This window comes from Procambarus clarkii, chromosome 24 (genome assembly GCF_040958095.1).
Source record: "Procambarus clarkii isolate CNS0578487 chromosome 24, FALCON_Pclarkii_2.0, whole genome shotgun sequence".
NCBI lineage: Eukaryota > Metazoa > Arthropoda > Malacostraca > Decapoda > Cambaridae > Procambarus > Procambarus clarkii.
Genome location: NC_091173.1, coordinates 5,053,176 through 5,080,957, shown reverse-complemented (window position 1 = coordinate 5,080,957; position 27,782 = coordinate 5,053,176). Strand labels below are relative to the sequence as shown.

The 27,782-nt window shown below is 47.8% G+C and overlaps 1 protein-coding gene across 4 annotated transcripts in view; it reads right to left on the bottom strand.

Moving 5' to 3' along the window:
* LOC123761786 (xaa-Pro aminopeptidase 3) overlaps window positions 1–27,782 on the bottom strand; it is a 154,178-nt gene that overhangs the window by 47,447 nt on the left and 78,949 nt on the right. For all 4 annotated transcript variants that reach the window (XM_069330499.1, XM_069330500.1, XM_069330497.1 and 1 more), the window contains 2 exons: window positions 23,134–23,776; window positions 22,739–22,980 (listed from right to left, as the gene is read on the bottom strand). In XM_069330499.1, coding sequence (XP_069186600.1) covers window positions 22,739–22,980; window positions 23,134–23,776 — 885 coding nt within the window. The remainder of the gene's footprint in view (window positions 1–22,738; window positions 22,981–23,133; window positions 23,777–27,782) is intronic.

Sequence of the window (27,782 nt, the reverse complement as noted above, 5' to 3'; positions counted from 1 at the left end):
TTTTGCCCGAGTAGAGTACGCTGATGTCGTTATCCTATTTATATGTGCCTCAGGAGATAGATTAGGTGTTACGTCCATGCCCAGGTCTCTTTCTCGTGTCGTCACAGGTAGGCAGTTTCCCTTCACTGTGTACTGTCCCTTTGGTCTCCTATCACCTAGTCCCATTTCCATAACTTTACATTTGCTTGTGTTGAACTCCAGTAGCCATTTCTCTGACCATCTCTGCAACCTGTTTGAGTCCTCTTGGAGGATCCTACAATCCTCATCTGTCCACAACTCTTCTCATCAACTTTGCGTCATTCGCAAACATCGACATGAAGGACTCTACTCCTGTAAACATATCGTTAACATATATTAGAAATAGAATTGGTCCCAGCACTGATCCTTGAGGTACTCCACTCGTTACTGTTCGCCAGTCCGACTTCTCACCACTTGTCTTGGAGTTGTTCCGGGGTTTAGCGTCCCCATGGCTCGGTTGTCGACCAGGCCTCCTCATTGCTGGACTGGTCAACCAGGCTGTTTGACACAGCTGCTCGCATTCTGACATATGAATCACAACCTGGTTGATCAGGTATCCTTACAATAACTCTTTGGCGCCTTCCTGTTAGGTAGTTCCTTATCCATGCTAGGGCCTTTCCTCCCACCCCCGCCTGCCTCTTGAGTTAGAACAGCAGTCTCATGTGCGGTACTGTATCAAAGGCTTTTTGGCAGTCCAGAAATATGCAGTTTGCCCAACCTTCTCTGTCCTGTCTTATCCTTGTTATTTTATCATAGAATTCCATAAGGTTTGTTAGGCACGATTTCCTTTTCCAGAACCCATGTTAATGTTTGTTCACAAACCTAACGTTCTCCAGGTGTGCAACCAGTTGTAGCCTAATTATTCTTTCAAGTATTTTACAGGGGATGCTTGTCAGTGATACAGGTCAATAGTTAAGTGCCTCCTTCCTATCAACTTTCTTGAAAATCGGTACAACATTTGCCCTCTTCCAGCAATTGGCCAATCCTCCCGACATAAGTGATTCATTAAAGATCCTTGCCAGAGGCACGCTGAGGGCCTGCACTACCCCTTTTAGTATCCACGGTGATACTTTGTCTGGTCCAACCAGACAAAGTATCACCGTGTAAGTGTGTGTGTGTGTGTCTGTGTAATTACCTAAGTGTAGTTACGGGATGAGAGCTACGCTCGTGATATCCCGTCTTCCCAGCACTCTCTGTCACATAACGATTTGAAACTACTGACGATCTTGGCCTCCACCACCTTTTCCCCTAACTTGTTTCAATTGTCTACCACTCTGTTTGCGAAAGTGAATTTTCTTATATTTCTTCGGCATCTGTGTTTAGCTAGTTTAAATCTATGACCTCTTGTTCTTAAAGTTCCAGGTCTCAGGAAATCTTCCCTATTGATTTTATCAGTTCCTGTTACTATTTTGTACGTAGTGATCATATCACCTCTTTTTCTTCTGTCTTCTAGTTATGGCATATTTAACCCTTTAACTGTGCGGCCTATAAATATGACACCCCCCCAGTGCGCAGGAAATGAAACCTCAGGAAAAAATTCTTTTTTCTTCTGAAAGTGTCAAAAACCCCTCCCTGTATATGGGTATAGCAACGGAATTTCGAAATTGTACTTACTTTGGCTGCTATTGGGTCCGAAAGGTGGGGCGTGACGTCATCATTCCCCGTGCGCCAGAGCAGTATGCTCTCGGGGCCGGTGGGGCGCCCGGGGCGGGGCGCGCCAGTTGCCACGAATATATTTTTGTTCATTTTTTGTGCACAGTTCTAAATACATTTTATTTGTTTTTACGTGCTAATCCTATGTATAATGAACACGTACACTATATTATGATAGTAAAACATCCGTACTGTCCAAGGGCACTGTTACATGCATGACACTTGTGTACACATATCGTGCACATATTTACCATGTATCATGCTAATTTATGTATATATACAATCTATTTACAGACTATACACTGTCACACACTATATACATTCACCATCAACACATTCAGAACACCGCGAGTGTGAGCAGCCACACCCAGTCAGCCCTCCCTCACTTCACCAACATTGCCCCTCCCATCATACAGTTATTCACACCAATGTTTCATGTTCATTTATGTATATTTACAACATATGTACACACTATACACTGTCAAACACTATATACATTTACCATCAACACATTCAGAACATTGCGAGTGTGAGCAGCCACACCCACACAGGCCCTCCCTCACTCCAACATCTTACTCGCCAACATTGCTCCACCCACCATACTGTCATTGTTTTTATTACACTATTTACACATGTTATATATACTTATCTACATGTTTTATTTACTAGAACTATGCAAGTAAGCCGGAATTGTGTCCAAACAGTACAGTGGCCATCATACACTGCATAAGAAATCACACAGCAGACAGCAGACGACGCTACAATTACGATGTCACATCCCTCACCAAAATAGCTCGTATGGGCCAATAGCAGCTACCTCGTATGGGCCAATAGCAGCTGCCTCGTGTGGGCCAATAGCAGCTGCCTCGTGTGGGCCACTAGCAGCTGCCTCGTGTGGTCCACTAGCAGCTGCCTCGTGTGGGCCACTAGCAGCTGCCTCGTGTGGGCCACTAGCAGCTGCCTCGTGTGGGCCACTAGCAGCTGCCTCGTGTGGTCCACTAGCAGCTGCCTCGTGTGGGCCACTAGCAGCTGCCTCGTGTGGGCCACTAGCAGCTGCCTCGTGTGGGCCACTAGCAGCTGCCTCGTGTGGGCCACTAGCAGCTGCCTCGTGTGGTCCACTAGCAGCTGCCTCGTGTGGGCCACTAGCAGCTGCCTCGTGTGGGCCATTAGCAGCTGCCTCGTATGGGCCAATAGCAGCTGCCTCGTATGGGTCAATAGCAGCTGCCTAGTATGGGCCAATAGCAGCTGCCTCGTATGGGCCACTAGCAGCTGCTTCGTGTGGGCCAATAGCAGCTGCCTCGTATGGGTCAATAGTAGCTGCCTCCTATGGGCCAACAGCAGCTGCCTCCTTTGGGCCAATAGCAGCTGCCCATAGGAGGCTGCCTCCTATGGGCCAATAGCAGCTGCCTCCTATGGGCCAATAGCAGCTGCCTCGTATGGGCCAATCCTGGCCACTAATTTCTGTAAATGAATAATTGGCCACAAGTTTATTTTGAAAAGGAACCTAAGAAGTTGTTTGAAGATTCTTAGATGGACGAAATAATGCTGTGGTACTGTGGTTAGCACTGTGAACATCGTGAACAACATTGAATCACTGATATTTGAACATTGTACCCAGTCATTATCCCACTCAGGCTCTTCTATAATACTATCACGGCTAAATAATACAGGTTATATATATATATTGACATTATTAGGCGATGCTGTGGTCACACGCTGAACAGCAGAGTTGTGCGCTCATGCTGCGAGCGCCAGCCTTGGTTGCTCACTCACTACTGAGGCTCTGACACCTGGCAATGTGGACCATGATTTTTTTTAAAGATGGCGTCTGTTTACAAGAGCCCTGAGGAAGCTGATGTGAACCCCATGTATCCGCGGGAGTTTTGAATGGAACGTGATAAATAAAAACACCAGGAGGCGCGTTGCACACCCGAAGCCTGGGCCTGCAGGCGCGTTGCGCAGTTAAAGGGTTAATGCCTCTAACCTCTCCTCGTAGCTCTTGCCCTTCAGTTCTGGGAGCCACTTAGTAGCATGTCTTTGCACCTTTTCCAGTTTTTTGATGTGCTTCTTAAATTAAGATATGGGCACCACACAACCGCTGCATATTCTAGCTTTGGCTTAACAAAAGTCTTGAACAATTTCTTTAGTATTTCGCCATCCATGTATTTAAAAGCAATTCTGAAGTTAGAAAGAGTGGCATAGGCTCCTCACACAATGTTCTTTATGTGGTCCTCAGGTGATAGTTTTCTATCTAGAACCCCCCCCCCCCTAGATCTCTTTCTTTATCAGAATTCTTTAAAGATTTCTCACATAATATATAGGTTGTGTGGGGTCTATGTTCTCCTATTCCACATTCCATAACATGGCATTTATTCACATTAAATTCCATTTGCCAAGTGGTGCTCCATATACTTATTTTGTCCAGGTCTTCTTGAAGGGCATGACAATCATTTAAGTTTCTTATCCTTCCTATTATCTTAGCATCATCAACAAACATGTTCATATAATTCTGTATACCAATTGGCAGATCATTTATGTAGACAATAAACATCACTGGTGCAAGAACTGAACCCTGTGGTACTCCAATTGTGACATTTCTCCAGTCCGATACATTGCCTCTGATTATTGCCCTCATTTTTCTATCAGTCAGAAAATTTTTCATCCATGTTAGAAGCTTACCTGTCACTCCTCCAATATTTTCCAGTTTCCAGAACAACCTCTTGTGGAACTCTGTCGAAAGCCTTTTTTAGGTCCAGATAGATGCAGTCAACCCAACCATCTCTTTCCTGTAATATCTCTGTGGCTCGATCATAGAAACTGTGTAAATTCGATACACAGGATCTTCCAGATTCAAAACCATACTATCTGTCTGATATATCATTTCTCTCCAAGCGTTCTACCCATTTAGTTTTGATTAGTTTTTCCAATACTTTCACTATTACACTTGTCAATGATACAGGCCTATAATTGAGGGGGTCTTCCCTGCTGCCACTTTTGTAGATTGGAACTATGTTAGCCTGTTTCCACACGTCTGTTACAATTCCTGCACACAGGGATGCCTGCAAGATCTGGTGAAGTGGAATGCTGAGCTCAGATGCACATTCTCTTAGAACCCATGGTGAAACGCCATCTGGGCCAACTGCTTTGTTCTTACTGAGCTCCTTTAGCATATTTTCCACTTCATCTCTAGACACCTCTATACGCTCTGGAATGTGTTCTCTGGAATTCTTATTGTGTCTGGTTCTCTGAAGATTTCATTTTGTACAAACATACTTTGGAACCTTTCGTTTAATGTTTCACACATTTCCTTTTCATTTTCCATGAATCTGTTTCCCATTTTCAACCTCTGGATATTATCCTTTACCTGCAATTTGTTGTTTATGAATTTGTAGAATAGGCCTGGTTCTGTTTTGCATTTATCTGCTATCCCTTTTTCAAAATTTCTTTCTGCCTCTCTCCTTACTGCCGTATAGTTGTTTCTCGTATCTTTGTATCGCTGGTATGTTTGGGGGTTTGGCCTCTTCCTATACTGATTCCATTTTTGTGTCGTTTGGTCTCTGGCCCTCTCACAATTTCTGTTGAATCAATCCTGTTTTCTGGCCCTGCATCTCTGTTTTGGTATGAATGTTTGTGTGCCTTCCTCGTATATTTTAACAAATTTGGCATACATTTCATTTACTTCCCTGCCTAGCAACAAGTCTGTCCACTTACACTCATTAAAAAAAATGTCGAAGTTCCCCATAGTGACCTCTCCTTAAATCGAGTTTATCAGCTGTTTCAATGTCCCCATTTTCTTCTAGATGATATCTTAAAACATAATCAATGTCTAACAGGACGTGATAACTCTTTCCCAAGGGAGGAAGGTACTGGATGTCAAATATCTCTTCTTCTTTCCTGGTGAATACTAGATCCAGTACTGACGGTACATCTCCTTCCCTCATTCTTGTAGCCTCCTTTATGCGTTGATACAAGAATGTATCCAGAATGAGGTTCACAAATCTGCATATCCAAAAGTCCTCCGTTCTTGCTTCATAGGCCTCCCAGTCTACTGCTTTAAAGTTGAAGTCCCCAGTATTAACAGTCATGATTTATCTTTATCTACTTGTACAGTAATATCTCTCATGACCATTATGAGGCCCTCTCGTTTGTCATCCAGTTCTTCCTTTGTCCATGTGTTGCTTGCTGGTGGGCTGTAGGCATTTAAAATTATCAGCTTATCATTCGGATTCCAGATCTGCAATGCCATTATGTCAATATCTCGAGGGTTTTCAAAAATATTAACTCTCTTACCTTCAGGTGTTTTTTCACCAGTACAGCCACTCCTCCCTTCCTAGTTTTCCTGTCACGTCTCCAAACTGAATAGCCTCTTGGGAATATGGCTTCATTTAATATATTTCCTTCAAGTTTCGTCTCTGATAATGCGACAATATATGGGACCCTAAGCTGGATTATATCTTGCAACTCCAAAGTTTTTGACCTCACTCCATCTATGTTGGTATATACAATTTTCAGGAACATGTTCCCTTTTCCTTTGCTCTTTACTCCCCCCTTCCACTACTGATCTTGTTGCTTTGTTTTTATGTACCATTTCACAGGCTTTCCAGTCCCAGACACTTTGTAGAAAAAAAGAATTTCTGTCTTCTTCATTTCTATCCCCATTTAGACGTTTTGCTTCAATTAGGTTCATTTTCAGCTTTTCTCTGTCTTCCTTGAAGAGGTCTTGTCTTATTAACCAAAGTTTGCCAACCTCATCACTCTGCAATTTCCTGGTATTTCTAAGCACTTCCATTATGTTTTTCTGTGTGTACATCCTGTGTTTTCACATCCATTCTGTGTTTTCAGTGTGTTTCATGTTTTCCATCATGTGTGTGTCTGTGTAATTACCTAAGTGTAATTACCTAAGTGTAGTTACAGGACGAGAGCTACGCTCGTAGTGACCCGTCTTCCCAGCACTCTTTGTCATGTAACGCTTTGAAACTACTGACGGTCTTGGCCTCCACCACCTTCTCACCTAACTTGTTCCAACCGTCTACCACTCTGTGACAGTGAATTTTCTTATATTTCTTCGGCCTCTGTGTTTAGCTAGTTTAAATCTATGACCTCTTGTTCTTAAAGTTCCAGGTCTCAGGAAATCTTCCCTATCGATTTTATCAATTCCTGTTACTATTTTGTATGATGTGATCATATTACCTCTTTTTCTTGTCTTCTAGTTTTGGCATATTTAATGCCTATAATCTCTCCTTGTTGATCTTGCCCTTCAGTTCTGGGAGGTGCAAAGTAGCATGTCTTTGCACCTTTTCCAGTTTGTTGATGTGCTTCTTAAGATATGACCACCACACAACCGCTGCATATTCTAGCTTTGGCTTAACAAAAGTCGTGAACAATTTCTTTAGTATATCGCCATCCATGTATTTAAAAGCAATTCTGAAGTTAGAAAGCATGGCATAGGCTCCTCGCACAATATTCTTTATGTGGTCCTCAGGTGATAGTTTTCTATCTAGAACCACCTCGTAGCCTGGTGGATAGCGCACAGGGCTCGTAATTCTGTGGCGCGGGTTCGATTCCCGCGCGAGGCAGAAACAAATGGGCAAAGTTTCTTTCACCCTGAATGCCCCTGTTACCTAGCAGTAAATAGGTACCTGGGAGTTAGTCAGCTGTCACGGGCTGCTTCCTGGGGGTGGAGGACACTAAAGCCCCGAAATCATCTCAAGATAACCTCAAGATAACCCCTAGATCTCTTTCTTTATAAGAATTCTTTAAAGATTTTTCACATAATATATAGGTTGTGTGAGGTTTATGTACTCCTATTCCACATTCCATAACATGGCATTTATTAACATTAAATTCCATTTTCCAAGTGGTGTTCCATATACTTATTTTGTCCAGGTCATCTTGAAGGGCATGACTATCATCTAAGTTTCTTATCCTTCCTATTATCTTAGCATCATCAGCAAACATGTTCATATAATTCTGTATACCAACTGGTAGATCATTTATGTAGACAATAAACATCACTGGTGCAAGAACTGAACCCTGTGGTACTCCACTGGTGACATTTCTCCAGTCCGATATATTGCCTCTGATCACTGCCCTCATTTTTCTATCAGTCAGAAAATTTTTCATCCATGTTAGAAGCTTACCTGTCACCCCTCCAATATTTTCCAGTTTCCAGAACAACCTTTCATGTGGAACTCTGTCGAAAGCCTTTCTTAGGTCCAGATAGATGCAGTCAACCTAACCATCTCTTTCCTGTAATATCTCTGTTGCTCGATCATAGAAACTGAGTAAATTCGATACACAGGATCTTCCAGATCGAAGATCATACTGTCTGTCTGATATATCATTTCTCTCCAGGTGTTCAACCCATTTAGTTTTAATTATTTTTTCCAATATTTTGACTATTACACTTGTCAATGATACCGGTCTATAATTAAGGGGGATCTTCCCTGCTTCCACTTTTGTAGATTGGAACTATGTCAGCCTTTTTCCACACATCTGCTACAACTCCTGTAAACAGGGTTGCCTGAAAAATCAGTTGAAGTGGAATGCTGAGCTTAGGTGCACATTCTCTCAGAACCCATGGTGAAACTCCATCTGGACCAACTGCTTTGTTCTTATTTAGCTCCTTGAGCATTTTTTCCACTTCGTCTCTAGACACCTCTATGTGCTCTATGTTGTTCTCTGGAATTTTTTTTGTATCTGGTTCCCTGAAGATTTCATTTTGTACAAACATACTTTGGAACTTTTCGTTTAATGTTTCACACATTTCCTATTCATTTTCCATGAATCTATTTCCCATTTTCAACCTCTGGATATTATCCTTTACCTGCAATTTGTTGTTTATGAATTTATAGAATAGACCTGGTTCTGTTTTACATTTGTCTGCAATCCCTTTTTGAAAATTTCTTTCTGCCTCTCTCCTCACTGCCATGAAGTTGTTTCCCCCATCTTTGTATCGCTGGTATGTTTGGGGGTTTGGCCTCAATCTGTATTGATTCCACCTGTTGTGGAATCAGTATAATTACCTAAGTGTAATTACCTAAGTGTAGTTACAGGATGAGAGCTACGCTCGTGGTGTCCCGTCTTCCCAGCACTCTTTGTCATATAACGCTTTGAAACTACTGACGGTCTTGGCCTCCACCACCTTCTCACTTAACTTGTTCCAACCGTCTACCACTCTATTTGCGAAGGTGAATTTTCTTATATTTCTTCGGCATCTGTGTTTAGCTAGTTTAAATCTATGACCTCTTGTTCTTGAAGTTCCAGGTCTCAGGAAGTCTTCCCTGTCGATTTTGTCAATTCCTGTTACTATTTTGTATGTAGTGATCATATCACCTCTTTTTCTTCTGTCTTCTAGTTTTGGCATATTTAATGCTTCTAACCTCTCCTCGTAGCTCTTGCCCTTCAGTTCTGGGAGCCACTTAGTAGCATGTATTTGCACCTTTTCCAGTTTGTTGATGTTCTTCTTAAGATATGGGCACCACACAACAGCTGCATATTCTAGCTTTGGCCTAACAAAAGTCATGAACAATTTCTTTAGTATATCGCCATCCATGTATTTAAATGCAATTCTGAAGTTAGAAAGCATAGCATAGGCTCCTTGCACAATATTCTTTATGTGGTCCTCAGGTGATAGTTTTCTATCTAGAACCACTCCTAGATCTCTTTCTTTATCAGAATTCTTTAAAGATTTCTCACATAATATATAGGTTGTGTGGGGTCTATGTTCTCCTATTCCATATTCCATAACATGACATTTATTAACATTAAATTCCATTTGCCAAGTGGTGCTCCATATACTTATTTTGTCCAGGTCTTTTTGAAGGGCATGACAGTCATCTAAATTTCTTATCCTTCCTATTATCTTAGCATCATCAGCAAACATGTTCATATAATTCTGTATACCAACTGGTAGATCATTTATGTACACAATAAACATCACTGGTGCAAGAACTGAACCCTGTGGTACTCCACTTGTGACATTTCTCCATTCTGATACATTGCCTCTGATTACTGCCCTCATTTTTCTATCAGTCAGAAAATTTTTCATCCATGATAGAAGCTTACCTGTCACCCCTCCAATATTTTCCAGTTTCCAGAACAACCTCTTATGTGGAACTCTGTCGAAAGCCTTTTTTAGGTCCAGATAGATGCAGTCAACCCAACCATCTCTTTCCTGTAATATCTCTGTGGCTCGATCATAGAAACTGAGTAAATTCGATACACAGGATCTTCCAGATCGAAAACCATACTGTCTGTCTGATATTATATCATTTCTCTCTAGGTGTTCTACCCATTTAGTTTTGATTAGTTTTTCCAATACTTTCACTATTACACTTGTCAATGATACAGGTCTATAATTGAGGGGGTCTTCCCTGCTGCCACTTTTGTAGATTGGAACTATGTTAGCCTGTTTCCACCCGTCTGCTACGATTCCTGTACACAGGGATGCCTGAAAGATCAGGTGAAGTGGAATGCTGAGCTCAGATGCACATTCTCTCAGAACCCATGGTGAAACGCCATCTGGGCCAGCTGCTTTGTTCTTACCGAGCTCCTTGAGCATTTTTTCCACTTCGTCTCTAGACACCTCTATGTGTTCTATGTTGTTCTCTGGAATTCTTATTGTATCTGGTTCCCTAAAGATTTCATTTTGTACAAACACACTTTGGAACTTTTCGTTTAGTGTTTCACACATTTCCTTTTCATCTTCCGTGAATCTATTTCCCATTTTCAACCTCTGAATATTATCCTTTACCTGCAATTTGTTGTTTATGAATTTATAGAATAGACCTGGTTCTGTTTTACATTTGTCCGCAATCCCTTTTTCAAAATTTCTTTCTGCCTCTCTCCTCACTGCCGTGTAGTTGTTTCTCGCATCTTTGTATCGCCACCTGTTACTGTCTGCACTCACCATACCAGCTTAGTGGTTCGCTATGGTGAACATAAATGTAGATACATATATATAACGTGTAAATACAGTGTAATAACAGTAAAAGGAGTATGTTAGGAGAAGCCATTTTGGTGAGGGAGGTGGCATCATCTGCACAACTTGTCATGCTGTGTAGAGGGTGGCCACTATGCTCTTTAGGAACCATAACAGCTTAGTTGTACAGTTATGAACAAAACATGTAGATACGTATATATAACATGTGTGTGTATATAGTGTAATAACACCACAAACAGTATAGTTGGAGGATGAATATTAGTGCATCTGGCCTTGAACCAGTGAGGGAGGGAGGGAGCATCAGCTGTGTGTGGCAACCTGTGTCAATCTCAACTCACCATACCTGCTTAGTTGTTCAGGTATGGTGAACAAAACATATAGATACAGTACAACCTCGAGTCAACGTATCTCTGGCTATGTCGTACACTTTCCAGGCTGGATTTACACACCCGTTTCGAAGAACAATGGTTCGCCGAAGCAGGGGATGTGCGGATTTGCTTACGATGTCAGGACAGAGTTCACAGACTGGTGGAAAACTTTTTCATTCTATCACAGATTACAATTAATAATTCCCTCATATGACAATTTAGATCACACAAGTGAACTACACAAGTGGTCCACAAGTGCTCCATAAGTGGTCCACAAGTGCTCCATAAGTGGTCCACAAGTGCTCTATAAGTGGTCCACAAGCTTACAACGTTGGGACAGAGTTCACAGACTGGTGGAAAACTTTCCCATTATATCACAAGTTACAATTAATAATTCCTTCATATGACAAGTTGGATCACACAAGTGGACCACACAACAAATGAACCACATGAACCAAACACCAGCCAGAATGGCCCACACAAGTGAACGACTGTGTTTCCATGATTTTCGTTCACCGATTTATGGCACATGTATCTTTGCAAATTAATTTAAAGGCTGAAGCGTGAATAACAAGCTAATGTGTTGAAATCTTCTTATATACATTTTCTGTGATGAAACAAGATGAGTGAGGGTGGACAGATAAGGGAATACTGTGCAGTACTGTAAACTTCACTTTACAGTGAGGTTTCACTCACTTTTGTTTGTGTCGTCATAGTTCAGTGACCATGACTTTGAAAGTTTCAGATTAATAAATCATTTCTAAAACCGGTGTTTTAATAGTTCTTTATTATTCTAATTAAACTAAACTAAATAAAACCAAAAATATATTGTAATATGATAGACATCTGTTATTTGAGAAATTATTCAAGTTATTGGCGGCACAACTACAGTGCGAGTAGACAGTGTGCACACAACACCATGCGTGTTTCGTTCGATTTCGTCGCCACAGTTCAGTGATCTACGGCTTCGAAATAATAAAATTAATAAATCAGTTCTTAAATAAGTATTTTTTATATTTTATATTTTTATATTTTACTGCCCGAAATGCTTTGCATAATAGTGGCTTTAGGCATTGTATGTACTAGCTCTATCTATTAACCCAACAAACTTTGTAAAATCTCTTGTATGTACCTTACCTAAATAAACATTTATTTATTTTATTTATTTTTATTTTATTTAATACGTATTTATTATTGTAATAATGTTGCTAAACTAAATATATAACCCAAAAAACCAGCGTTGAATGTAATGAAATGCCATTTTCTGGGTGAGACCCGGAGGCTACCCAGAGCTTTACCAGGCTGATATGCTAATGTCAGACTTTGGCATCAGTCATGTGTATGGAGTTCTAGGGCCTACCAGGGACCACGGCCAGAACCTGGCCCCCTCAGAGAGGCAAAGGGAGCAATGGCCTATAGAAACCCACGTGTGGTTGGAAGCATTCTGTCTGCCATCGACCGGATCAAGCATCCAGAAAGGTAAGCATTCCAAAACAAACCCCTATTCTGGTTAAAATTGCTACCTAAAGCCGAACTAGTGGATAGAACTCCCCAACAGAAAACAAGCAAACTAGTATGACGTCACACGTCACCGCGCCACTGTCTGCGCAGCTCCCCCCTCCCCGGGAGGGGGAAGGGGGAACCCCAGACCTCCCATGCTGGCTATCCACCCATCAGTTCTGAGGCTGGATGTCAAAACACGCAAAAACCGCCGACCGGAGGGAGGGAGGGTTGCCGGGGAGCCTCCGGGTCTCACCCAGAAAAATGGCGTTTCATTACATTCAACACTGGTTTTCTGGGGGGAGCCCCATCGGCTCCCCGGAGCTAACTACCCACAGAGGAAGGTCAAAGGGACGGAACCAGGAGGCGGACACCACGCACCTCCCACGGAAGTGAGACAACCGGCAGCAAAACGCCAACCCAAGGTGCCACAGCCCCGAAAAGTCCTGGGAACAACACGAGAACGAGCAGCAAGGCCCCCGTACGAACACCAAAGATCCACGCCCGAATGACCGCAAGGACACGTCGCTCAGACAGCAGCGAGAGCAGCGAAGCCACGAACGCCACGGGCATGAGGGAAGAACACAGGCAACTGAGCCGCAAGAACACGGCTGACAACCCAGGACACCATCACCCGCAAACCGGGAAGAACAGAACTGGATCAACGCAAAACACGCCCCAGACACAGATGCCGTGGCACGCAAACAACAGCGGAGGGCCACCACTGAACACAAAACACGATACCCCCCGGCTCGACCAACCAAACACCAACAAAACATGGACCCCTCCAGAACGCAGCAGCCCCACCCCGCGCCAGAAAAGATGGAGACTGCTGCCACCGAACAACCAAAACGCTAAAACCGAAGGAGCAAGAAAACTCAGCGACCCGACCCCCAGAGGCAAATGCCAAAAGGAAAAAGAGCCGACGAAAAAACAAACCGGAACCGAAGGGGCCCTACCAACCGAGGAGAAGACAGAGCACGCTGACCAGAGACCAAGACGGTGCAAGCGGCACACGAACAGGCCGGAGGTGAAACGACGCATGAGACAGTTTACTAACGGTGTAAAAGCAACACCAAGACTGAAAGCAAGCCGAAGTGGCTCCACCAGCGCTGCACGAAAGAGGCGACAGTATGCGGCAAGACGACGGCCCCCAACCCCCACCAGAAAACCAAGCTGACGCTAACTAGAGTAGCCACCTAAGAAGGGACAGGAAAAGGAAGGACCGCCAAAATACCCCATACTGCCGCCAAGAGAAGTACACAGGTGGGACACCTACCACGAAGCCACCCGACCACCACCCGGAGGCGAGACCGCGAGGCAGAACGTAAGCAGTCCTCGTCAAGGCCCCTACAAGCCCAGGAAAAGGCGGAGTCGTGGGAAGATCTCGGGCGCGACCACTGAAACCCAGGCAGCACAAGGAGATGGAACGTCTGCCAAACAGAAAAACTCCCCAAAGCAAGCAAGCCCACCAGGAGTTAAAAAAACGACGGGTCCGATGCGAGACATCGCAAGACCCCGAAAAACCAACCGGCAGGGCTAGCTAGGAAACCAAAGAAGGCGGAAGGGTTGCTACCAGAACAGTACCCGAACCAAGGGGTACGATTAACTGCAGTAGACCGAGACAAAGAAGCACACCACAGGACACAGGCCGAAAAAATGCCCAAGAAGCCAAGGAACACACGCCGAACACCCCTGCGGCAGAGGAGGAAACAAGGGAACGCATAAGGAAATGAAGAGGTGGAAACCGACCTAAGGAGATGCCAAAAACGACTGGGGAGATGCAGGATGAAAGAGCTGAAGCACAAAAACCCCAGGAAAACAACCAGGGGTGGACAATCAGGCAGGGACAGAAAAACCCCACGCACATGAGAGGGCCAAGCCAGGGATCCGAAGACCACGAAAAACAACAAGCAAACCCCCATACGCAAACCCTAGGCACAAAACAGCCGCAAAGTGCCACACCACAACCGGACACAGGGACAAGGACACGCCACCGCGAAACACGGTACCAATGCACACACGTGCAGCAGCAGCAACAGGCACCACCGCAACATGCAACATGTAAATAGCAACTCTCTTCTGCAAAGGCAGAGAACGGAGCAGGCAGACCCCAGACAGGGCCAATGGAGACACGACAGAACCCAGCAGGCCCAGAAACCTGCACACCAGGTGACCGACGGCAGAGAACCCCGCTTGATACCTGCTTGATGGGGTACTGGAAGCTCATTTACACCCCAAGCCCGGCCCGAGGCTAGGCTAGACCAGCCAGAGAATGGCCCACCAGGCAGCTGCTTGGAGCAGCCTGCAGGCCCACATACCCCTCACAACCAGGATGGGCCGGAACTTCTAGTTGAAAACAGGATAGTGTGCCCTGGAAGTCCACGGATGTACCGACAATATGGCGTATGCACGCAAGTAGGTCGTGTAACAACCGCAGACCTCTGATGGTTATACAGTGTTCCCCGATTGTGCCTATAGCACCACTGCACTCCACTGGTACTATCCCACAAGTTCTTCCAGACAGGCGGGACCCAAGAGCCAGAGCTCAAACTCTGCAAGCACAACCAGGAGAGCCCTACCAGGTGAGTACATAACCAGCACTACAACCCACACACCTCATAACACGAAAAAAGGTGGGTCCTCTGAATGACACTAGCATGGGTTGGACATGCACATGAGTAGGACTGAAAGGGTTGATAAAGGGACAGTCACTGGTGTGCGAACGGTCTCAGTCGTACAAAAATATACCTAAATAAAGACAGGTATGTAAACATCTCCGCAACCAGCGCCCGTCCAAAAGACGCCAGACCGCAGAAACTCACCTGTTGAACGGAGGCACGAACGTGACACGCCTCAACCGTGCCCAGAAGATCCTGGGAGCACCGCCAGGTGAAGACGCCAGAGCCGGACCCGCAGGAGAGCAGGGTAGAGGCGAAGGAGGCGGCCCACACCCATGACACAGGGAAAACCTCAGTGTCCTCCCCACAGCTGGAAACCAGGACACCCCCGGAGCAAGGGGGCACATGCCGCAGCAAGGGAGAAGAGCGAGAGGCGAAGCACCTGAGAAAAAAGGGCGCAAAACACCAGCACTGAAACACACCGCCCAGACCAAAACAAACTCCACGGCGCATGCGCATGACACGCTGGCCGAACCGCACAACCCGCTCTGCGGGAAGGCGCCAACCAAGACTACCACACTAGAAAAGTAACCAAAAGAGGAAACAGGAACAACAAAACCGGCCAATGAAGAGAAGACAGAGCCCAGAAAGGTACCCAATCGGGCCACAAGTAGCCCAAAACGGCGACCCAGACGAGGAGCCGACAGACATTCCAATAATGCGTGAAGTAGCGAAAACCTTCCTGAACCCTCGAGAACACAGAAGCCAACACTAGTCCCGAAGGCACACAAAGGCACAGGCGCACCCGAAACCAGAAGTCACGTAGAACCCCCAAGAACGGGGAAACATGACGAAGACACCGTCCCAATATTAGGGGGGGGGGGGGGGAAGCATCCACCCACAGGATGGAACCAACCCCCAAGTCAGCCCCTCCCCAGCCCCGGGAACCGATACGACAGGCCCCAGGGCCGAGCCGTCCCCCCAAAGCCCCGGCCGTACCAGAAAACTGGGGCAGCCGCGAAAACACTACGGAAGGGAGCCCACTGGCAGACTCTTACAACATGGCTGGAGGAACAGGCTCAATGCCCCCGTCACTACCCCGGAAGGGGAATTTCCCGAGACTGCCCGAGTCTCAACACCATCAAACCTCGCCCCGATCCTACAGACGGTAACGAACCGGATGCAGGCAGGAAGGGGGATCCAGGGGAAAGACAAGGGGACGTGGAAGGAACCGAAGCAACCAACACCCCCAAGCCCCAACACAAACCAAAACGGGGCAGCCCCGGGGCTCCCGGGGAGCAAACCACGAGAGCGTTGCCACCACCAAGGCTCAAAGTGAAACGCCCCTGCTGCCCGCACCCGCTTAGTCAGCACAACTGGGTAACCGAGCCACAACGAGCAACAAAACTCGCAGGACTCCGGGTCGAAGGTGTCACCGATCCCACAGGCAGCAGACGGAGGCAAAACAGAGAGTCACCCAGAGACAAAGGGTGAGAGCAACCCTCAAACTCGCTGGAAGCGAGGGGGAACTCTGGGGTCACATCCATTGGACCCACTCGCCCCCAGGGGTTTCCCAGGGTCCCGAGCGTTTACTATAAGAGGACTCGCGCTCAGGTAATCCCAGGCAGGGTACTGCTAACCGGCGCCCAAAGCTACCAAACAACTTTCTAAGAGCTGAACCCCCGGGACGTGTACACTCACGGGGACCAAGCAGGGGGTACCACCAGAAAATACTCAGAACACAAGGGACACAAGGGGCAAGAATGAAGGAAGACCCCCCCACCAGGTAGATAACAAAAAGAAAAAGAAAACCCCGCAAGAGGACAGCGTACCCAGGCGGAACAGAGCCGGCCACCATGATCGGTAAAGACAAGCTGCACAGTACCCTGCGCCCCACCAGTGCAAAACTGCCCCTTACCTTAAGGTGAACAAGGGAGACAGAACACCTGAGCACACAAAGAGCGGCCGAAAACCAAGCAGTAAACGGCCTAGCAGGGGCAGGACCCAAGGAACTTATGGAAGGTGGCGCCAAGGGCAGTACTGTAATTACAGGGCACCTAGGGAAGGGAACCCTAGGCGCATGCAGCCCGAGTACTGGAGAATCACTCCCGGCTCACGCACCACCTAGAAGACAGACACCACACTCTAGGTACAGTGCTGAAACAACTACTGGAGCCGGAGCACATAACCGGTGCCTATAGCATCAGCCGAAGAACTGATAGGAGGATAGCCGGCGTGGGAGGTCTGGGGCTCCCCCATCCCCCTCCCGGGGAGGGGGGAGCTGCGCAGACAGCGGCGCGGTGACGTGTGACGTCATACTAGTTTGCTTGCTTTCTGTTGGGGAGTTCTATCCACTAGTTCAGCTTTAGGTGGCAATTTTAACCAGAATAGGTTTTTTTTTTGGAATGCTTACCTTTCTGGATGCTTGACCGGTCGATGGCAGACATAGAATGCTTCCAACCACACGGGGGTTTCTATAGGCCATTGCTCCCCTTGCCTCTCTGAGGGGGGCCAGGTTCTGGCCGTGGTCCCCGGTAGGCCCTAGAACTCCATACACATGACTGATGCCAAAGTCTGACATTAGCATATCAGCCTGGTAAAGCTCCTGGGAGCCGACGGGGCTCCCCTCAGAAATATATAATTTGATGTAAATCCAATATTTGAGAAATTTATGTTACTGGATCTGGCTTAAACACCAGCCTATGGTAGGGTGTATAGACCTAGTCTGTGTTCATACAGTAGGCACCCAGTGCCATTAGCTTTGTCTGTGAGTGACGTGTTTGTCTGCTGGTGGAAGAATAATTGTGGAATTTACCATTTTCTGTGGGGAGCCCCTACGGCTCCTTGGAGCTTATCGGGCTAATATATATTATATTAGATCGGGACATTAGCTAAGGAGTTCAGACCTACCAGGGACCAGCGCCAGAACCTGGCCCCTTCAGAGAGGTTTCAGGGAGCAATGGCCCTGGAAAACCCCTTTGTGGTTAGGCTTTTCCTTATCTGCCATCGACCAGGGTTAGGCACCCAGAAAGGTAGGCATAACAAAACAAACCCCACATGGTAAAAAACTAAAACAAAAAACCGAACAGAGAGGTAGAAACTCCCTACAATCACAAGGAAACAAGGAAACAAGCAAACATCATACTTTACTGCCACGCCGATCGTCCGCGCAGCCCTCCCCGCCCCGAGAGGGGGAGGGGGTAGCCCCGGACCTAGCGTGCCAGCTGCCAAGCTTCAGTTCGTAAGCTAATGTCAACCGGGAGAGACGCTTCTCTGGCCTCAGTTTCCTAGGCGGTGTTTGCCTTGTGTGGCGTTCACTGCCGTGTGTTGTGTTGTGCGGTGGCCAGGAGTACCTCATCAGTGCCAGGGCTGCATGCGCTTAGTGGCTGACTTCCCTAAGTGTCCTGTGAGTACTGCCCTTGCGTAACAGGGTTATCTTCCCTGGGGCGTTCGGGAACCATTCCCGTAGAGGTTCTTGCTGCTCGGCATTTGCCTCGCCCTTGGGACCAGCTGGGGCTTGGGGCCCTTGTTTGGCCCTGGGTAGGGATTGGTCTTGTGCTGGTTAGGGCGTCAAGGTGTTACACAGCCTGCCACCTAAGCGACGGCCGGTTCTTGTTGCCTCTGGAGACGGTGTACTTTTGTGGGGGTTTTTGTTTTTATTTTCATGTCTGGTGGGGGTCTGCCTAGTGTGGCTATAGTTCCACTGGCAGTGTTTGGCGGCCCTCTGCTATGCCCCCGTGATTGTACACGTCGCAGGGGTTTTCAATGCTATCCTCTACCCTCTTGTTATGTTTGGGTTTCTTAACCGGTTAGCAACACCTTGCTCGGGCTTCCTGTAGTTGTTACCCCTACGGGCCCTGGAAACTCCTGTCTGGGCTCGGGGGACCATTGAATGTGTCTTCCGGGTTCCAACCTGTCTTGTACGGGATCGTTGGATTGCTGTACCCTTGTCTCCGGGTGACAGTCGCCACTTTTACCTCCGTCATGCTGCCTGTTGGATCACTGACACCTTGACCCGGAGTCTTGCGATTCTCTGCTTGTTCTCCAGTACTCTCCTGATGTTATTACTGTTCAGAGTACAGGTGGCATCCGTGTTGCAAGCTAGGTTAGGTTGCTGCAACATTGCTAGGTTTGTTTCCCACTCGGATGCCTCGAGGCCACCCCGTTTGGTTAGGTACTGTTCGCCCCTTCCCTCCCTGTTCCCGGCTCCGGACTGTCTGTGGGTTTCGGGGTCGGGGCAGGGTTTAGTTGGGGCCGAGACTCGGGCAGGTTTTCAGGGGCTTCCCTGTTCGGGTTGAGGGACGGAGGTTTTTCGAGCCGGTTCCTCCTGCCAAGGCTTCTGGGTCTTACCAGCGGCCCTTTCTTGCTGCCTTTCCCATGGACTCTTGCTTTTCTTTAAGGGCGGAAGGCTTGGAGGACGGCTCTGCCCCGGGGCCTCTGTTGTTGGTTCCCGAGGCTGTGGGGGATGCCTGCTAGCAGTTCTGGGGTGGTTTGCCCCTGCCTGGGTTTTCTGCTGTTGGGCGGTATTTTTCGCCCATCCAGTCTGCTTGTTTCCCACTTTTGCTGGCGTGTTTTTGTATCTTTAGCGTCAGTCACAGCCCCTGCTGGCAGCCATTTTCGTCTGCCGGTTTCCCGGCGGGGCCACCAGGGCAGCGTTGCGGTTTGTTTACATGCGACTGGGTGTGCGAGCTGAGCTTCTGGGGTGAGTTTTCACCTTTTTTCAGGTGTTTTTATTCTCCTGTTGTCGTTTCTTTGCTTTTCTGGTGTTTTCTGCCCGTTGCCTGTTCCTCTGGCAACGTTCGGGTGTTGATTTTACACTGGGTTTTCCATTTTGTCTGTTTTGGGTCTGGACTCAGTGTCCCCTGGCTGGTATGCTTGCTCCCACACCTTGTCCCTCGGTTTTCGGTCTGCTATGACCATTTTCCCAGGGGGTTCTGTCTGGGGGCTGTGCTTTGCCTTTCTGTGGTGTTCTCCGCCGGCAAATGTGGTGGTTTGGGCTCCCCCTGGTTCGATTCTGGGTTCCTTTGGGTTCTTTGGTTTTGTTCCGGAGGTTTCTTCCTTTGGGCCCCCTTTGTGGGTTCAGGGGGCTTTGTTTCCTCGTGTGACCCGGGTCTGCCTTCTGGGGTTCCGGGGCCTTCCTGGCTTGCAGACTGATCTTTTTGGGTCTTGGCATATATTGTGGTCGTGCTGGGATTTTGAGGTTTTGTTGTCGAGGTGGGCCTTTTGATGCAGTTTTGTGCCTTCTTTGCCTGGCCAGCGTGGTGCTCTCTGCCCACTGGTTGGCGACTGGTACTTTTCTTTTGCAATGTATGTGTACTCACCTAGTTGTGTTTGCAGGGGTTGAGCTCTAGCTCTTTGGTCCCGCCTCTCAACCGAAGCGAAGTGTAGTGTGTATGCATATACATGTGTACGCTGTGTGTGTGTGTGTGCATATGTGTATACGCACGTGTGTGTAACATATCTTGTGTGTTTGTGTATATGTATGTGTATATACACAATGTGTATATGTGTGTGTACTTTTTTCTTTCAGAAGGGGTTCTGTTCCCTTCTCTGTTGACGGGGCACTGGGGGAGCAGCTTGCTCTGTTGACTCTCGCATGGTCCCGCTGTTGGTGGGCGCTTTTGGTTGTCTTCCGGCCTCTGGTGGCGTCGGTAGATGGCTTCTCCCCCTTTGGGGGAGTTCAGAGCTGGCGGGGTGGGCTTCTTCCCCTGTGCTTCATCATGTCATCTTAGTGGGTGCGTTGGACGTGGTCGATCCGCCCCATCCTTCTGGGGTTCCCGTCTGCTCCTTGCAGTCATGGGCCTCTCGCATCTGCAGTTCTTCTGGACTTCTTCAGTCTGCGCCCTGGATTCTATGCCCTCCTTGGAGGACTGTTGTCTCCTGTTTGGCTTCTGTTGGGGCAGGATCAACAGTAGCACAGCCGTAGCCAGCACGAGTACAGCCGTACCCAGCACGAGCACAGCCGCACCCAGCACGAGCACAGCTGTACCCAGCACGAGCACAGCCGTACCCAGCACAAGCACAGCCATACCCAGCACGAGCACAGCTGTACCCAGCACGAGCACAGCCGTACCCAGCACGAGCACAGCTGTACCCAGCACGAGCACAGCCGTACCCAGCACGAGCACAGCCATACCCAGCACGAGCACAGCCGTACCCAGCACGAGCACAGCTGTACCCAGCACGAGCACAGCCGTACCCAGCACGAGCACAGCCATACCCAGCACGAGCACAGCCGTACCCAGCACGAGCACAGCTGTACCCAGCACTAGCACAGCCGTACCCAGCACGAGTACAGCTGTACCCAGCACTAGCACAGCCGTACCCAGCACGAGCACAGCCGTACCCAGCACGAGCACAGCCGTACCCAGCATGAGCACAGCCGTACCCAGCACGAGCACAGCTGTACCCAGCACTAGCACAGCCGTACCCAGCACGAGCACAGCCGTACCCAGCACGAGCACAGCCGTACCCAGCATGAGCACAGCTGTACCCAGCATGAACACAGCCATACCCAGCACAAGCACAGCAGTAGATAGCACCAGTACAACAGCAGCCAGCACCAGCTCAGAAGCCGCTGAAGCCAACACAGCAGCAGCGAGTACCAGCAAACCTGATGCAAACATCTAAGAACATTGTGTGTGGAGTGTACAATTAGAACAAGTGTTAAATTTAAGTACATGGTGTTAAAGTGTTAAAATTAAGGTTACAGTAATTTTAGTGTAAAATAGTTTTTATAAAACTGTATTGTAGTACTCAACATACAGCAGAACTACTTAATTAATACAGTGCTAACGACATTATAAAGTACAGTATGTATTTGCTGTACAGTATTCACAACTCCATGAGAATTCAAGATGGACATAACTCCAACAATAAGGTAAATAAAAAGTGTAACACAGTATTTTTAGTATAGTAGTAATATATAGGTACAGTATATAGTATGGTAATGCATTTTTATTGTTTACGAGAAAAAAGACACTGACACAAACGCCTCCTGAAGGTCACCTCTTGCAACGCACCGGGGTTGCTCCTATATAGTGCGTTGAATGGAGGTTGCACTGTATTTATATAATAATAATTATTACTATTACAGTACCCTATAACATTATTATATTATGATTATTACTAGTATTACATTGATATAATAATTATACCAATATAATACTACAGTAAAATAATAATAATAATAATAATAGTAATAATGTGAAAATCCACGTGTGCTGTGAGGCGACACGAAAACCGCGACTGGCTGTATATTCTACCACTGTACCACCACTGACTTATTAGTCATACAACCGGATTTCTAATGAAATCTGGAGGCTCCTCCTGAAGGCAGTCCAAGTTTTACATATGACCTGCAAGCACTCGGGTGAAGAGCAAAGTAGTTTACACCATACACCCAACTTCAGATACACTACACACACACACAAAATCACACTCATTATATATCACGCTAGTGCAATTTTCGTTGTGCGTATATAATAATAATATAATTCTAGTATAATATTATTTATTATTATATACCTGTGTTTACTTAACCAGCAGTATAATTCATTTTTCACTCAAATAAAATAAAATTGCAATTACAGTACAATAATGTTTTAACTATATTCATACAACATAATACTCACTCGCATTAGCTGTCCTTCAGAAAAATTTAGAGGTAATATGCAGAGTTCTTGAAGTACTTTACCAAGTTTTGTACACATTACAGAAAACAAGTGATCTAGAGTGGGATGCTGAGTGCAGGCAGTTATGACAGCCTGCTGTACTTCATACACTGCTTCATAAACATCACGCTGGGCTGAAGTGAATTCACCACTAATAGGCCAAGTGCGAGTGACATCACCACTATAACCTCGGAATTCACTTCCTGTATCAAAATGGACATTATAATTAATTTAAAATTCAGTAGATAAAAACTATACAATGTAGCTACCACTGATAAGACTAAATTTAATATTAAATAAATTAAATAGCACAATAAAATATTCCAAGTTCAGTTCTAATGAAAAGAATTACTAACCTGCATCCATCAACACCATCTCTCCTGGATTAATAATCTGATTGTTATTAATGTAATGAATTATATTGGCCCTGGGCCCACCAGCTACTACAGGAGGATATGCTAAGTAGTCTGCACCTCTCATTCTGCTCTGATAGTCCACCATAGCAAACAATTGGTGTTCCATCACTGGAGCTCTAGTAGCACGCATAGTAGCTGCTATAGATTCTCCACTTATTCTACATGCTCTTCTCATCAATTCTATTTCTGCGGGAGACTTGATTAATCGAAGAGCATGCAAATGATATTTTGGCGATTCCATCCCTCCTTGACGACCTCCAAACAGCCATCCTTGCAACTGACGATGAATTTCTGGGTTTGGTGCACACTGAGAGTGGTACCACAGAGTAGGGGAGTTTAGATCTGATTCTAGTTGGCCTAGATAACGAATAAAATCACTGAGGGGTAGGCCAGCATCAACACCCCAAACCCCTGGGGCATCTGAAGGGCCAGTACGAGGGCCATCCCACAGTTCTTGACCAGGTTCATGATGTGGGGTGAACATCACACACTTGTGTAATGGAGCTTTCTTGCCTGGTAATGTGTGAAGGACAAGTACACAATCTGGTTCCAGGCATCCACACATATAAAGCATGTCAGTGTCCTGAAATATGATGGCTGCATTACTGTTCACATTAATATGAATAATGATCATAGGCAATGTAAAAAAAAAAAGTGCAAAGCAATATATTTTTGAATGAGAAGCTTTGCCAAAAATATATCTGGAACATTACTCTAGTACCAAAATCCACATACAGTAATATATAAATACAATTTCTAAGCTTTAGAGACACTGGAAAATACTTAATGCTACCCAAAATTTAAGCTGAAAGTTGCACTACAATAACTTAAAAGGTTTTCTTGTGTGCACCTTGGCAACAAATATATTGCCAAACTGCATCCTGCTTAATAATCTAACAAATCAATAGATCACTACCACTGACCACCACCAGGTGGCAGTTCTAACACTGCAGGGTCTCTGCAAGCGTGAAGATGATCATGATTGCTTCCAGTATACAAAGCCTTGTGGAATTTCCTGTTTAGTTCCGTCAAAAAGCCAGCGTTGAATGTAATGAAACGCCATTTTCTGGGTGAGCCCCGGAGGCTCCCTGGAGTTTATCGGCTCATGTATGTTATATTAGACCGGGACATTAGCTAAGGAGTTCAGACCTACCAGGGACCAGCGCCAGAACCTAGCCCCTTCAGGGAGGTTTCAGGGAGCAATGGCCCTGGAAAACGCCCTTGTGGTTGGGGTTTTCCTTATCTGCCATCGACCAGGGTTAGGCACCCAGAAAGGTAGGCATAACAAAACAAACCCCACATGGTAAAAAAACAGCGTTGAATGTAATGAAACACCATTTTCTGGGTGAGTCCCGGAGGCTTCCCGGAGCTATCCCAGGCTGATATGCTAATGTCAGACTTTGGCATCAGTCATGTGTATGGAGTTCTTAGGCCTACCGGGGACCAAGGCCAGAACCGGGCCCCCTCAGAGAGGCAAGGGGAGCAATGGCCTATAGAAGCCCCCGTGTGGTTGGAAGCATTCTATGTCTGCCATCGACAGGAACAGGCACCCAGAAAGATAAGCGCCTCAAAACAAACCCCTATTCTGGTTAAAATTGCTACCAAAAGCCGAACTAGTGGATAGAACTCCCCAACCGAAAACAAGCAAACTAGTGTGACGTCACACACCGCCGCGCCGCTGTCTGTGCAGCTCCCCCTTCCCCGGGAGGGGGAAGGGGGAGCCCCAGATCCCCCACGCCGGCTACCCACTCCTCAGTTCTTGAGGCTGGATGTCAAAAACGCGAAAAACCGCCGACCGGAGGGAGGGAGGGATGCCATGGAGCCTCCGGGACTCACCCAGAAAATGGCGTTTCATTACATTCAACGCTGGTTTTCTGGGGAGAGCCCCGTCGGCTCCCTGGAGTTAACTACCCACAGACGGAAAAAAGAGGGACTTACCCGGGAGGCGGTCGTCGCTCACTCCTCAACTCGAAGCCGAGACAACTGGCTGCAACCGCCGACCCAAAGCAACACAGGCCCGACGGGGCCCAGGGACATTCACAAGGTAACGAGCAGCCAGGACCCTGTTCGACCGCCAAAATCCCCGCGCCCGAATATCAGACCAAGACATATTCCCAAAGACGGCAGCAAGAGCCGCGAACTTACGAACGTCATGGGCACGGGGATAGACCGCAGGCTGGCTGGACTTAATAACCCTGCAGACGACCTGGGAAACCCGAACCCGCGAACAGGGAAGAAGGGAAACCGGATCAACCCACAGCGCATTCCCGGACACAGAAGCCGTGGCGCGCAAATAATGGCGAAGCGCCGCAACCGGACACAAAACATGATGCACCCCTGGCCTGACCAACCAAGCATCAAACACCCATGGACCCCTCCGGAACGCAGCAGTCTCATTCCTCGCCATAAAAGAAAGAGACGGCTGCAAGCGATCAAAACAATCACCACGACCTAAAGATCAGAAACCGCTGCGCCGGAGGAGAGCATGAAGCTCCCCTACCCGACCCCCAGAGGCCAAAGTCAACAAGAAAAGTGCCTTGGAAAAACAATCCTGGACCGAAGGGGCCACAACGAAACGAGCAGACGAAAGGAAAGCGAGCACTCTGTCCAAAGACCAGGACGGCTCAGGCGACGCATGAGCAGGCCGGAGGTGAAACAATGCACGAGACAGCTTGCGAAACGGCGCAGACGTAACATCGATACCGAAAGCAAGCTGAAGCATCTCCGCCAGTGGCGCACGATACGAGGCGACAGTGTTAGGCATAAGATGACGGTCCTGAAACAACCACGAGAGGAAGGACAAGACCACCCGAACAGACAAGGAACTAACACGACGAAGATGCAAAAAGAAACAGAAGGACCGCCAGGAAACTTCGTACTGCCGCCGAGAAGAAGCCCTCAGGTGGGACACCAACAAGGAGGCCACCTGATTATCATAGAGATGATGATAGACTCGAGTCAAAAAACCCATACGCGAAGATTCGAGGAGAAGATCGAACCAACCACGTGACGTACCGGCCCGATCTGCTGAAAGAGCAGAGCCGCGGGAAAACCCTCGGGTTTGGACACCGAGCAACCAGTGCCTGAAACCAAGGCTGGGCCGGCCACCAAGGGGCCAGAAAGACAACTCTCCCCCGGTAAGTCTCTAAGCGAGTCAGGACCTGGAGCAACAGCCGAACTGGGGGAAAGAAGTACAGGAACCCCCACCTCGACCAGTCTAGCCGAAAGGCATCGACCCCGACGGCCTCGTGATTGGGGAAGGGCGCCGCATAAACGGGAAGACGCCGCGACCACGCCAACGCGAAGAGGTCCACCTCGGAGTGCCCGAACGTCTGGCAAAGCCAACGGAAGGACTTGTCATCGACTGTCCATTCCGTGGAGAGGGGAACGAAGCGAGACAGGACGTTGGCCAAGACATTGGACACGCCCCGTACGTGAACCGCCAGGATAGCCAAGCCCCGAGAACTCAGCAGACAAGTCACCCGAAGCGACCAACCCCAAAGAGACAAGGACTGCATCGAACCCCCGCGGTTCAGGCAATGAACCACCGGAGAGCAGTCCGAATGGAGCCGAATCGTCAATCCGCAGGCCACTCGAATCTTCCCCAGAGCAAACCACACTGCTGTGAACTCCCGCACTGTGCTGTGAGCTCGACGGAAGGACGGATCACAACGCCCCTGGCCGGCCTGGTGAGCACTGGTCACAAAACCCCAGCCGAGAGACGACGCATCCGTGTACACATCGAGCGAGGGCTCGGGTAGGCACCAAAGCACTGAACCCCGAAAAACCCGAAGAGTAAGCCGGTGACGCAGAAACCGACGCAAGGCCCCCGGGGGTCGAACTCTGCGATCGCGAGAGAGGCGGAAGGGGGAACCCCGAAGGAACCAAAACAGCCGTCAAAGCCAAACCCGATCCGGCGGACAGACCACCATCGCGAAGTTCAGGCTCCCGCACAGCCCCTCGAGCAACCGCCGGGTGACCCGAGGGCCCTCCAGAAACAGACGAAGGCGGGATCGCAGCCGCAGGAGAGACTCCAGAGGGAGAGACAAGGAGGCGGTTCGAGAGTCCCAAATGAGACCCAGCCAAGTCCAAACCTGAGAGGGAACCAGATGGGACTTCCGCCAGTTTACCAAGAACCCGAACCCGGCGAGCTGGGAAAGAACCAAATCCCTGGCTAGCAAGCAAGCTGACCAGCTGGGAGTCCAAACCAGCCAGTCGTCGAGGTAAGCCAACACCCAAACACCTAGGAGACGGAAACGAGCCACCACAACCCGTGTAAGGCGCGTGAACATGCGAGGTGCCAGGTTCAACCTGAACGGGAGACAACGAAAGCGGTAACTCAGACGCCCCACAACAAAACCGAGCCAGTCCCTGAACCGTGGATGAATCGGGACATGCCAATAAGCGTCCCGGAGGTCCAGGGACACCATCCAAGCTCCCGGCTCCAAGAGGAGCCGAACCTGAGACAGCGTAGTCATCCGAAAAGAGGGGCAATGAACCCAGGGGTTCAGACGGGACAAGTCCAGAATGAGACCGCAGGTCCGCAGTCCCGTTTCGGAACCGGAAACAGGGAAACCCATCTGAGGGAT